General features: G+C 33.6%; 1 protein-coding gene across 1 annotated transcript in view; it reads right to left on the bottom strand.

Annotated features, from left to right (window-relative positions):
- Positions 1–1,887: 1,887 nt before the first annotated feature.
- Positions 1,888–14,339, bottom strand: part of LOC125653317 (uncharacterized) — an 84,973-nt gene continuing 72,521 nt past the window's right edge. Inside the window, exons 10-14 of the mRNA XM_048882739.2 lie at positions 12,847–12,944; positions 12,663–12,730; positions 11,116–11,173; positions 5,363–5,447; positions 1,888–4,416 (exon numbers count right to left, since the gene is read on the bottom strand). Coding sequence (XP_048738696.2) covers positions 4,384–4,416; positions 5,363–5,447; positions 11,116–11,173; positions 12,663–12,730; positions 12,847–12,944 — 342 coding nt within the window. The 3' untranslated portion in view covers positions 1,888–4,383. The remainder of the gene's footprint in view (positions 4,417–5,362; positions 5,448–11,115; positions 11,174–12,662; positions 12,731–12,846; positions 12,945–14,339) is intronic.

A 14,339-nucleotide genomic window follows, 5' to 3' on the forward strand; every position in this document is an offset into this window, starting at 1 on the left:
GATAAGAAAATGAAAATGTGAAAAGTTTAAAGATTGATTGACAGACAGATGGACAGACAAAAGGTGATCACAAAGCTTACTTGAGTTTTCAGCTCAGGTGAGCTAAAAATACAATAACTTGTTTCAATATTTTTAAAATACACATCACAATTATCTAACTTAAAAATGAAATAATGCATTAGAAATTTGAAGAACATGTTGCTTTCAGTACAATTACTTGAGGACTTCTGTCCCCATTCTCTATATTAAAGGATGTAAGCAAATATAGATAAAGAATATCTTAAGAAGACACTCTGTTCATACAACTGATGCTCAAAACATGGTTCCTAACTTGTTTCTTGAGATTTGATCTCTAGCATTTGGAGGTAGGATAGTTGTTCCCTGTATTTTTCATACATTGTTGGGCCAAGAATTTCTGTTAGGAGTGCCTAAAAATAATACACATTAAAACGTAAAATTGTAATCAACACAATGAACTGATCCAAATAAAACACACACACACTACCGGTATATATATATAATTTAATTGTTATTGTATCCTTGTCTCTGATGGTCAAATTCCAATTGAGGAACGCAGGTTATTTTTGTATATCCTGGTTTGGTATGGGGACACACCCCCTTGACAACCAGAGCCGGAACTATTTTTTATTCTCTCTCTTTTACATTGCAGCACTGTTTTTAGCCTTCTATGGAATAGAAAGTCAATGTGTACAATAAGTTTCTTCGGTTTGATACAGATATTGTTTTCTTGTTGTCAATATTAGCATCTACTTGTACGCAAATCACTGTTGTAAAACATCTTTCTCTGTATGTATGGTTGAATAATAGATTAAAACAAAGATATTATATTCGAATTAATGATTTTCCAAGTAAGCATTACCCTGTTCATTTTGAAATAAATTTCTCACTGGGGAAAGGGTTGTTTCATTGCTTGATCCGTCTTTCAACAAAGCAAACAAAAATTCATACGTCACATTTTTATTACATGACGTCAGACACATTGACATGTGGATCGCGATTTGTCACCTGCTTACAAATTTTCTTGTGTCGGATTTACTATTAGCGACAATGTTGCATATAAGGGTAAGTTTCATGTAGTAGACGTTTTCACAGAGTTAAAAGCCGCAAATTATTGCATTTTCTGATATTTCAAGACTTACTTTGGGTAGATCTAGGCCTAAACAATGCAATTTCCCGTATTTTCTCAATCTGTCGGAGATGAGCGATTTCAAAATCGATCTCTAAAGGGCAGCGAAATACGCATTGTATGCATAGTCTACACATGTTTTCTGTTATGACAAACTTCACCTTCGATACAATAATTTGATAAATAGGCTAGGTTCTGTTGAACTAAGACAAATTGACCACGAGTTAAGATGGCGACCTTCACAGTACATGTAGACGCTTCATCATTGTTGCTAAGTGAATCATTGCGCGGCTCAGTTGACTTGTATTTTTCCAAGTTTATGTACATTTTGATAAATGGAGGTTAGACTATAGACTAGTATCTTGTCTCCTGCACTAAATTATAAGGAATTACTTTAATTCTGGGGCAAGTTATACGAGTACAACCTGGTTTGGGTCAGTTTACGCTTTTTTATAATCCGCTTCACGTAAACTGACCCAAACCAGGTTATACTCATATGACTTGCCCCAGAATTAAAGTAATTCCTTAAATATATATATACTAAACTGAACTAGTCAGTCCTACGCTGGATCAAGTCCACGCTACGCTGATCCAGCGTAGGACTGATTAGTTCAGTTTAGTCTTGACGTTCGATGGGAACAAACTTTTCTATTGCCACATATTACACTCGATAATCTTAATATGTAGACATTTTGTTTGTTATAAGCTTTTGTAGTTTAGTTGTAGTTTTAGTTTCCTTCTTTTCTATGTAAATATTCTATTGTCCTGAAGAAGGGACAGGTCGTCCCGAAATTTAACAATTCACTAGTTGTTCATGTTGTTGGTCATTTTTAGTGCTTTATATATACATACACACACATATATATATATATATATACATACACATATACATATATATATATATAATATATATTTATATACAATGTAAAATGCACCTATTCACAATAATTATGCCACTCAACTACAGATGTGTGCATGCATGATGTTTCCAGACAGGCATTAACAACAATGCATACTGTATATGTATTCATTACATGGCCTTATTTTGGTTGCAGTTCAATTTTTGCTATTTTCACTAGAAGTTAGTCCAAAACTGTAAAATTGTAAAACTGTAAAACTGCACATTCCTAACAGCAACATTTAGTTATGGACATAAAATCTGTAAGTTTTAAAACTTTGTCACAACAGATTCTGTGAAAAGGAACTGGAAATAACAAGAGGTACTGTGAACAATGCTCACTAAGAATACCCCCCGCTTACCCCAATCTCCCAAAGGGTGTTGGTAATATATGTAAAACTTCAGTATTATGATCCAAAAGGTATCTAGGAACACAGCATCTCCATGCGATGAAAAAAGCCATTAAAGAATTGAAATGGAAACCATATTGCTACTTCGATGTCCAGTGCACGTGACCTTTGACCTTTTGACCCCAAAATCAATAGGGAACATCTTCATCCCATGGGTAGTCCATATGTATGATATGGTGACTGTAGGTGGAAAGGATAACGCTTTAGAGCCAGGAAACCATATTGCTACTTCAATGTCCAGTGCGCTTGACCTTTGACCCCAAAATCAATAGGGAACATCTTCATCCCATGGGTAGTCCATATGTACGATATAGTGACTGTAGGTGGAAAGGATAATGCTTTAGAGCCCGGAAACCATATTGCTACTTCGATGTCCAGTGTGCTTGACCTTTGACCCCAAAATCAATAGGGAACATCTTCATCCCATGGGTAGTCCATATGTATGATATGGTGACTGTAGGTGGAAAGGATAACGTTTTAGAGCCCGGAAACCATATTGCTACTTTGATGTCCAGTGCGCTTGACCTTTGACCTTTTGACCCCAAAATCGATAGGGAACATCTTCATCCCATGGGTAGTCCATATGTATGATATGGTGACTGAAGGTGGAAAGGATAACGCTTTAGAGCCCGGAAACCATATTGCTACTTCGATGTCCAGTGCGCTTGACCTTTGGACCCTAAAATCAATAGGGAACATCTTCATCCCATGGGTAGTCCATATATATGATATGGTGACGGTAGGTGGAAAGGATAATGCTTTAGAGCCCGGAAACCATTGCATCTACAGACGGACGGACGGACAGACAGACGGACAACCCGATTCCAGTATACCCCCCCACAACTTGTTGCGGGGGGTATAACTAGGAGCAAACTTAATGCTGACTACACTGTTGAGCACTGTATGCTACACCAGAGAAATTTGATATGGGTGAAAAGTGGAGGATATGTACAACAATATTTTGAAATTGAAAACTTTCAAATCTACTTTATTTAGTCAAATAAAATCAATATATGCACTCAGGGGTGCACAAGCCGAGTTGCATGGGATACATTGTAAAGTCAGGAATGATGTGGCATATTTATAATTGTGAAGAACTAATTTCAGTTTTAAACTTTTCAAGTTACTGTCCAGAAACCATATTTGTCTGAAGTTTTTAATCTATTTTCGGTTACTGTGACCTAGCTGCAATAATGTAGCCCTATCCAATTTTTTTTTTATTCTGACGTTTTCGGGATAGGGCTACAATTCCATAGGATCTCCGTAATGGTGCAAAATAATTTTATGAATAACCGATAATAAACTCTGTGTATTAGTCCCAAATGTTGTTTACACCAAAAGGAGTACCAACTTTGTGCTCGGGCATGTCTAATAAAGGTGTTTTTCATTAAATATAATATACAGCATGCAAAATTCTTCGTCTGCTCCGCCATGCTTGTTATCGCGAGATCTCGTAGGTGGATCTAATGAAAGCCTAAACATTGACAATCAGCGCGAAAATGTAGTTACTCGAGCCACTTCGACAAAGAAAGGAAAATCATATTGTTGCAGAAAGAATTTACACTCTGCTGTTCGGTTTTTAACTTGATATTTAATTCAAACCTTTTCAATACCGACGAAATAGCTTTCCTCCATACTTGTCCATTGATGTAAATACTACCTTATATGGCATATGCAAATGACTTGACAATCGGAAGTTGAAACTTCAGTACATCAAACATGGCACACAAATATGAATCGAAGAATTGGAATTTATCGAAATTGTTGAAAACGGTAGAATAGAGCCTCACAAATCTAAAGTTGAAGGTTGTAAATTTATATATTGACTAAGAAACATAGAATATCATTTTATTTACGTAAAGAAAGTCAGGAAATGTTTAGAATGAGTGCAAATGTTGCGGGAGTGAATCACTCCCGCATTTGCACCATTACGGAGATCCTAAGGAGTTGTAGCCGTCTCCCTAAAAAAAAAAAAAAAAAAAAAAAAAATCAGAGTGGGCTACATTATTGCAGCTAACTGTGACCTTGACCTTTTTTCTCCAAAATCAATAGGGGTCTTGCTTTGCTGGTATCCAACAATATATCAAAGTTTCATTTGATTCGGATTTAAACTTTCTGAGTTATGATCTGGAAACCAAATTTTTCTGAAATTTTCATTCTATTTTCGGTCACTGTGACCTTGAACTTTGACCTTTTTTCTCCAAAATCAATAGGGGTCTTCCTTACCTGGTACATAACAATATCTTTAAGTATCATTTGATTTGGATTTAAACTTTCGGAGTTATAATCCGGAAACCAAATATTTCTGAAATTTTCATTCTATTTTCGGTCACTGTGACCTTGACCTTTGTTTTCCAAAATCAAAAGGGGTCTTCCTTACCTGGTACCCAACAATATATCAAAGTTTCATTTGATTCGGATTTAAACTTTCTGAGTTATGATCTGGAAACCAAATTTTTCTGAAATTTTCATTCTATTTTCGGTCACTGTGACCTTGACCTTTGACCATTTTTCTCCAAAATCAATTGGGGTCTTCCTTACCTGGTACCCAACAATATATCAAAGTTTCATTTGATTATATTGTAAACTTTTCGTGTTATCATCCGGAAACCAATTGTTGACGCCCAACCGCCCGCATCACCAAACAAATAGCTGAGTTCAACTTCGTTGCAACTCGGCTAAAAATGCAGTTTAAGTTGATAGCAATCTGAGAAAAATTTAAAAAACCCTGCTGGACTTGAACTCATGATCTACAGTTCAGCAGTTGATGTGCTAACCTAATTAGCTACTCAGCTAGGCAATGATTTTTTTTAAATGAATAGGCAAATATTGCTGATATTTATATTTTCATCCATGTTTTAAAAGGAAGTCAGCCATTATGACGATTATGAAGATTAAATTTGTTACCTTGACTAGTGCTACATCCTCCACGTTGGCCATGACATCGTAACATTTCTGCAAGCTGTCTCTGCCTATGGCATTTCCTACCTCGCTATGTAATACAAAAGAAGACATTATTATCGACTGTAGCTAGCCTCTTCCAAATTTTCTGCAAATTGCAACGCAATAACATTACATTCCACCACAAGACACTGAACATATCCTATATGTGTTACCTGAATTAGTGGTGCATGTCTCTTCATTGCAGACAAGCTTTATTTTATATATACACTATATTTGTATACTATACATTGGATTTACATGCTGTATTTTATATACCATTCACTGGATTTACAAGCTGTATTTTATATACATGTACTATAAATTGCATTTACATGCTGTACATGTAAACTATACATATACCTGGGGGCCATGATTTGCACAAACTTTGGATCTTTGATGTAAATTTCAACTTTTCTTGCTCAGTGCTTTTTTTTTTTTTTTTAAAAAGATTTTCCCTATATATTCCCATGTAAAATATTGATCTCCTTACCACTGGGGGCTGTGGTTTGAACAAATTTGAATCTGTACTATGTCAGGAAGCTTTTAAGTGAATTTAAACTTTTCTGGCCCAGTGGTTCTTGAGAAGATTTTTAAAGACCTCATCCTATTTTTGCCTTTAGTGATTATTTCCCCTTTGAAGGGGACATTGTTCTTCATTTGAACAAACTTGAATTCCCTTTACCCAAGGATGATTTGTATCAAGTTTGATTGAAATTGGCCCAGTGGTTCTGGAGAAGAAAATGAAAATGTGACATGAGAGACAATAGGTGATCAGAAAAGCTCACTTGAACTTAAAGCTCAAGTGAGCTACTAATTTTGAGAAAATAATTTAGATACATGTCAATGAAATTACTCTGATTATATCAAGACATGGTTATATAGTTTATTGTAGTACAGAGTTGGTTATATAGTTTATTGTAGTACAGAGTTTGTTATATGGTTTATTGTAGTACAGAGTTTGTTATATGGTTTATTGTAGTACAGAGTTTGTTATATAGTTTATTGTAGTACAGAGTCTGTTATTTTAGTTTATTGTAGTACAGAGTTTGTTATATAGTTTATTGTAGTACAGAGTTTGTTATATAGTTTATTGTAGTACAGAGTTTGTTATTTAGTTTATTGTAGTACAGAGTTTGTTATATAGTTTATTGTAGTACAGAGTTTGTTATATAGTTTATTGTAGTACAGAGTCTGTTATTTAGTTTATTGTAGTACAGAGTTTGTTATATGGTTTATTGTAGTACAGAGTTTGTTATATAGTTTATTGTAGTACAGAGTTTGTTATTTAGTTTATTGTAGTACAGAGTTTGTTATATAGTTTATTGTAGTACAGAGTTTGTTATATAGTTTATTGTAGTACAGAGTTTGTTATATAGTTTATTGTAGTACAGAGTTTGTTATATAGTTTAGTGTAGTACAGAGTTTGTTATTTAGTTTAGTGTAGTACAGAGTTTGTTATATAGTTTATTGTATTACAGAGTTTGTTATATGGTTTATTTGTGCCATAGGAATGTTCTGTCACTCTTCCAAAGTGCATAACAAAAAGTAAGCAGGGCATCTGGTGGATTTGAGGATGTTCGAATGTTTCAATCTACCATATCCAACACATGCTCTGTTGGCTAATTAAATATCTGGACTAAATTCATGTCAACATTGTTTTGGCGAAGGCAATCCAATACAAGACACCAGGCATTGTCATGTTGAAATATAAGTTGCATTGGTGGACAAGCAGCATGGTGACAGTGATTGTAGAACAATATTAATGTCAATATACCATTGAGCTGTCAAACTGCCTTCAAGGAAGACCTGATGGTTTTGTGGCCACTATATTCCACACCATAACACTAAACATATAAATATTTAAAGAAGGAATAGAATAGGTGAAACAGGTGTAAAGTAAAGGTAATTTAGAGCATCAAGTCAACTCAATTGAAGATATGAAAAGCGGGATATATTTAGTCAATCAGAGATGGAGAAACCGAGGCGTTGGCCTACTTGACGTTGTCAATGCAACTGTTGAACACAGATTTCGACAGAAATTCAGAGGATTTCAGAGAATTGATGGAGGATAGAATGGATTAAGTTAACATTAAACTGTGGTTGTAGCATTACACTGACAGATTTAGATGAAGTGCAGGTATATGTACCTCCAGGGTGTGTAAGAGAAAATAAACACAAACTGACTGATAGTTTTTGTTAACTTGAGAGGTTTTTGTTATAGGATTTTAATGAATACTCGCAGTGGTGCTCTGACATAAACATAACTTTTTGAGTCTCAAAACAAGCCTTGCTCATGGCTTCTTGCCTAGAAACAACAGGTTATCATTATCAAGTAACTCGGTTTCCATTTCTTCGCTTTCAATATCAAAGTCATCGTATTAATTTGCCATATTGCAGAAGTTGCAGTTTTAGTTGCAGATGGTATTCAAAATAAAACAACTGAACTGTATGTGTAATAGGTACATGATGACAGGAGATGATGTACATGTATACAAAATATCGTTGAGTTATTACTCATGATGAGGAGTCGAAGCTTCCTCAGTGTGCAATGATGAAATGATATTTTGTATACATCACTGAGCTGTAACTAATTTATTCCATGACCTTGTCACTGACCCCTTCCCATATTTGATAATTTTTTGCATCTACAAATAAAAAGATTTTGCAACACGTGATTTACTCAATGCTATGGAAATTGTGATTTTATTTTTTTTTATTGACTGATTGATTTTTTGTCTTGTGAAAGAATTCTGCAAATTCTATCATGATTAAATGTTGAATCTTGTCTTTGTCTCATTTGCATGGCTCCTCCTACCTCTTTTGTGAAACAGTGGGACAGTTGGATATCGCATGTGTGATATTATGAATATCTCCACACTTTTGATAATATGTGATATACACCATCCTACAGATCAAAAACAAAAAAAGGTCGGTCGTGGAATGATTAATGTTTCTGTTGTTTTATTAATTGATGAAATTCTTATCTGCTTACAAAATAAATTCTGTATAAATATTCTGATGCATTTTTTTTTTGTTTTAAAAAAAAAAAATTCTGTTATGATGTCATTGTGTAAGCATGAAGCCAGGTGAAAGTAGCTAGTACCCAAATATTATACATTTATTGCATGATAGTGAGGGAGATATGAAGATTTATTCACCCAAGAAAAATCATATTTCCCGAGGGGAATATATTTTTCTTGGGTGAATATTAAATCTTCATATCTCCCTCACTATCATGCAATAAATTGTTTATTATACCGAAACAAAGCAAGACTACAAAAATGTATTTGAATTTGAGTCCGCTTATCTATACATTGTATGTAGCTGAGATCACCCTTACGGTAATACCCACCATCAACGTATTAGATGGTACAAACAACGAAATACAGTGATATGATATAACCAGTTTTTTGTAATTCCATTCTCCTTGAATGCTGATTTACTTGCTTGTTTTTGTATCAACCAAAACCTGGCAATTTAACTGTGTATCAGAGATCCGAATATTTTGGGGTGTTGCTAAAACACGGAACGGAAAATATTTTATGCAATAATGTTATGAGGAGGTCAGCATTTTATAAAATCAAAAGGCTTATTATGAACAAGGGAAGCAGAAATTACAGAGAGAACAGGAAGTCATCCTCAGAATCCACCATTTTGTAATTAATACCTCATGATACTAATGCATTATTACGTATTTAAAAATGGTGTATTTTGTGGATGAATATACTAACGTACAGGTGATTGCTTAATATTTGGCATAGTAAGTTTTAATAAATATATTAAGCAAGCGCCTGTTGAAACCATCCCTTTTCCTGGCCCAGATTGTGATAGTATATGTTGTTTCACAAATGAAGAAAAAAGTAAGATAAGCATACTGAAAAAGACTTGAATTATAATGAACCCCTTTCAAATTATGTTACTTTATTCTGGCTGATACCCTAAGAAAAGATTTTATGAGCCTACCCTATGAATAAAAGGTCCCCCCCCCCCCCCCAAAAAAAAACAACATTGTAAAAGATAAAATAATTTTTTGAACAATTTTCCCCAAACATAGCCTTTTTAAATCGAAGGTGCTTTTAATCGAACTAGATATGTTTAATTAAGATAACTGAATTTGAATTTAGTTCTACACCTGGTACAATATACATTAATCTTATGTATTGCATCAAATTTCAAAGCGAACGAGTCTGGTGTGGAAAAATGGTTTGCCTCTTTTGGAAAGAATTAATCTATGTGAAAATTCGTACATTTACCGATATCCTGCGGATTAGTGTTGAAACTGAAGAGATACAGAGGGAAAGAAAGATTGAAACAGAATCAATGTAAACTCGGGTGAAGTTTACGACCCATAGTAAGAGGAATCAACTGATTTATTTCATAATATATGAAATGGCTAAAAGGCTAACACAAAATTTATGTGTGAATGAAATTAAATGTCATCTTATTTCTAATCTAAATGTTAAGTCTCGGTATACAAGTATTTAGTTTAGAAATGAACTGCCAGAAGTCCTCCCTAATTAGGATTGGAGTGGTGAGGTCACTCAGTCTCTGTTAGTTAAAAATTAATAATATATCAAACACAAGATGTTTTACTTGTTGACTTAATACGATCATGAATTATCATTGTTTTATACACATCACACTCTGTGTTGTAAGCACACACATACATGGTAAATGTGTAAATACATGTACATGTGTGTTAATGACGTTTCGCCGGGGTGGGGCCTGTATATAAACCATGTGTGTTCTTTTCATTCTCTACCCATAGATGTCTCTGCTTGCTAACACCTCTGTCAATGCCGAAAAAATTCTTGTAAAACACTTTGTAAATTCTGATACAAACGTTTAACTTGATTCGCTTAATCAATTTATGATGCAAAATTTTAAGATAAAGTTGTTTTATCGCTTGTAAACAATTCCCAAATTGTTGATTTTAATCAAAATGAATGATTTTTCCCAGATTTTTTGGCATTATCTTATCTACATTAATCATTCTAATTCTTAAATTCCGTTCCGTTCCGCATTTTAGCAACACCCCATGTTTTGTGTCTTACGAACTACGTACGTACAATGACTCGGACTTATTGTGACGTCACAATAAATTTCGTCTACTCTGACGTTAATTTCATGGAAAATGCCCGAGGCTGCCCAATGGGTGAAATATGATAGGGAGATATGATGTTTGAGAGGGAGATATGAAGTTTTGTCATCCATGGCACGTGACTGTCCAAACTAATCAGACTACATGTTGCATAGAATTCTCATACTGAGGTATAATAATAATTCATATGCAAGAAAGTCTGATCATGTGACCGACTTCATATCGAAAACTGAATGTCAATTTCATTATAGTATTGTCGTATAGGGATTTGAAAGAAAAATCTGCTAGCATCAGGGATGTGACTGAATTCCTCAGAAATCAGAGGAAAACTGCATGGTCAAAAAGGGAGGAAAACACCTCACCCTACCTGGAAAAATATAATTTTCTACCACTTTAGATCAAATCCAAAGTGTTTCATTTTTTTCCGAAAATTGAACAAATCAGAGGATTTCCTCTGAATTAAAAGAGGAAAAATCACATCCCTGTAGCCTAAGGTCTCTCTCATTTCTGAACTGGTAATTTTCAATATATGATAAATGTGGTCAATTTAGATAGTGTTCATCTATTAAAATTAACCTAACTGATGCAATTATAACCTTTTGAAAATCAGCCTTACCTTCGAATTTTGCTGATTTCTAATATGACTGACTCAGTATCCATATTCCCTATCATTGCTGAAAGAAAATATAGAAAAAGCATGTCATAATTCTGGATTAATCAACATTATACATAGGTATGTGTAATACTGAAAAATTTCCTGTAATGAGTCTTTAGTGAAATTATACTTTCTTTTGTGATTATCACCCTTTAAAGGGGGCATGGTGTGAATCCCATTCATCCAAGGATGCTAAAATTGTGCCAAGTTTGGTTGAAATTGGCCTGGTCGTTCTGGAGAAGATGAGAATGTGAAAAGTTTATGATAATGCCAATGATGATAACGCCAACAACGGACAACAGAAAGTTTTGATCAGAAAAGCTCACTTGAGTCTTCAGCTCAGATGAGTTAAACAGTAAGAAAATAAATTTCTCTTCTTATCTCCCCTTGGAAGAGGGCATTATACCCTTCATATGAAAATTTTTTAATCTCCTTTACCAAAGATTGTTCTGTACCAAGTTTGGTTAGAATTGGCCCAGTGGATCTATAAGATGTTAAAAATGTGTAAAGTTTAGACAGACATACTACAGATAGCTGGGTGATCAGAAAGGCTCATCTGAACTTATAGCTCAGGTGAGCTAAAAACTAGGTGACTGTGTTGGTAAGACATGCATAATTCTGACCAGTATCTTAGTTATTCTATATCCCATCAATTATCTTATCAATTCAAACAAAAGATGAGTACATCAAATCTGTAAATCAACAAATTTACACACACAAAAAACCCCATGTTATACTTTTGCCGAATGTAGGTTAATCAAGTTCGATGAAATTTGAACTTGATCTAATATGTAACTCTTCAAATTGATACACAACTATACACCCAAGAAATCTGAACTGAGTATATGTACCGGTATGAATATAAATCTGTATTGTAAGTAGAGGAAAAGGTTAGAAAACTGTGGAGTCTAAGAAATGTTTAAATTCTAATGGCAATAAATTTGCTGAAATAAGTCAATTAAAAAAATATATAATTGGTCAGTTTCATATTACAACAAAAACACCGAAAATCAGCTCATTTAACATCTAAAAGCATTGCAAAAAATGTCCAAAAATTATGACATCTAGAAAATACATGTACCTCTGCTGAAAGTAAGCCAATAAAAAAGGCAAACTTAAGTATCTTTAATATCTGGTAGCACCATGAAGCAGTGCAGAAGACAACTAGAGCTTGTCAGATGAGGTAAAATTTGTGGAGTGATCGATAGATTGCTTACAGATTCATGTATATATTCAGCCTAACTATAATGAAGGTGATTTGCAACTCATTATATCACTATACACACCAAAATCATCTACAGGCAAAACAGAAGTCTGGAAAACTACAACTAAGATGGACTGATGTAAAGAGAGATAGACAGACACACTTTATGCCATTGAATGGTGGGGCAATAAAAAAGTGGCAAATATTTTAATGGTATGTTGTCTTGATTTTATAAAATCTTTAAAAAAAAAGAATGTTGTTTGAACTAAATTATACTCACATAATTATTAAAAGATGAACTCACCGAAAATTCCCTTCATAGATTCTGATATCTTCTTCTGTTCAAATGGCACACATTTTTCTTTCACTGTGCTGTAATGATCAATATTGTTTGTGGATATATCATTTGTGTTGAAGGTAAAATGACAGTGCACTGGGAGTGATAATCTGATATCTTCTACACTAGAACTGTGTTGTTATCAGCCTACCTTTCCTCCCTTTCATCACTGCTGTTGGACATGCCCCTGTTGAAAGTAACTTGTTGACCATGTGTAAAGAGTCTCACAGAATCCTGCCCAAATTTGACCTGTAATTTCAAACAAGAGGCTCATACATGTAGGCCTTAACAGCTCCCTGAGTAACATGCAACAACTCTTCAAGCTCAACCAAACTGTTGTTTATTTTTTATATGCTTCACATTGTGACTGTTGATAGGAGCGAAGACCTTTTAAAGAGAAGCTGTCAGTAATCATGGAGAATTTTTTGGAAAGTGTAAAAAAAAAATTTATTGAAAAATTCTACAATTTTATGCAGTGTTATTGATAAAATCATTCAAAACGCATGTGTGAGTCACTTAAACTCAATTAACACAGAGTTATTAGTCACTTTGTTGTTACCATGGTAACAAGGACAAAGTCCTTGAAAAAACAGTGAAATATACCCCTTTAAAGTCCAAAATAAATACAATTAAGATAATAAGATGCATATTTTTTTAGTTTAAGGTAAATGAAAAAGGCTTATATAAAATTTTGTTGAAATAAGAAATTTAAATATCTCAACAAAAAAATGGTTGCCATGGCAACCAACATACCTTGCATTGTATACAGTCAAAAATTCAATAAAACAATACATTTTTGAGCTAACTTTTTTCAGAAACGCAACACAATCATGCAAGGTCTTTCATATAGAAAGAAATAACAAATGTTAGATTTTTATTCAAAAAAATCAAATCAGTTAAACAACTTTTAGTTTTTTGTTACTGACCTGACCAAAATACCATTTTTTTCATGTTCAGCTATATTTTCGAAAATCTATCTAATTACTAGGCTAATGATCTAATTTAGGCCAAGAATATTTGCCTTCTGGGTGCATCAATTACTTTCTATTGAAACTTGTAAATGACCTTGTCCTACAATCTCAAGGTCACATACATTAACCAATGACCTTCATATTTAATCAGTTGACCTAAACTGCATTTTGATTTAATTTAAGCATGTATATATCTTTATCTACCAACGAACCTGTGTATTTTTTTTTTTAAAAATCACATATTGCTGTGGTTTATATACATTATAGTTTATATATATATATATATATATATATATATATATAGAGAGAGAGAGAGAGAGAGAGAGAGAGACTCCCACATATATTAATTAAGTTTGTTTGATGGATGCTTGCAGTGCATTACTACATGTATCAATTATAACTTCCATATGATCAGGAAGATAAATTGAATAAAGCTCTATATGCAAAGTTGATATAAAATAAAGAAATATCAGGAAATAGATATAAATCGATCAGGAAAGTTAAATGAACCACAAGATTATATTTTCAAAACTTTACAAATTCATTTTTCAAACTCATGTGTATAGATAAACACAATGCTACTTTATGAATAATACTCTTAAAAAGTATCAACTATGGGAAAATGTACATAGCAAGGTCATAGAACATAATTAAAATTACCAGGTTCGTTAAG

Source organism: Ostrea edulis, chromosome 7 (assembly GCF_947568905.1).
Source record: "Ostrea edulis chromosome 7, xbOstEdul1.1, whole genome shotgun sequence".
NCBI classification, from domain to species: Eukaryota; Metazoa; Mollusca; class Bivalvia; order Ostreida; family Ostreidae; genus Ostrea; species Ostrea edulis.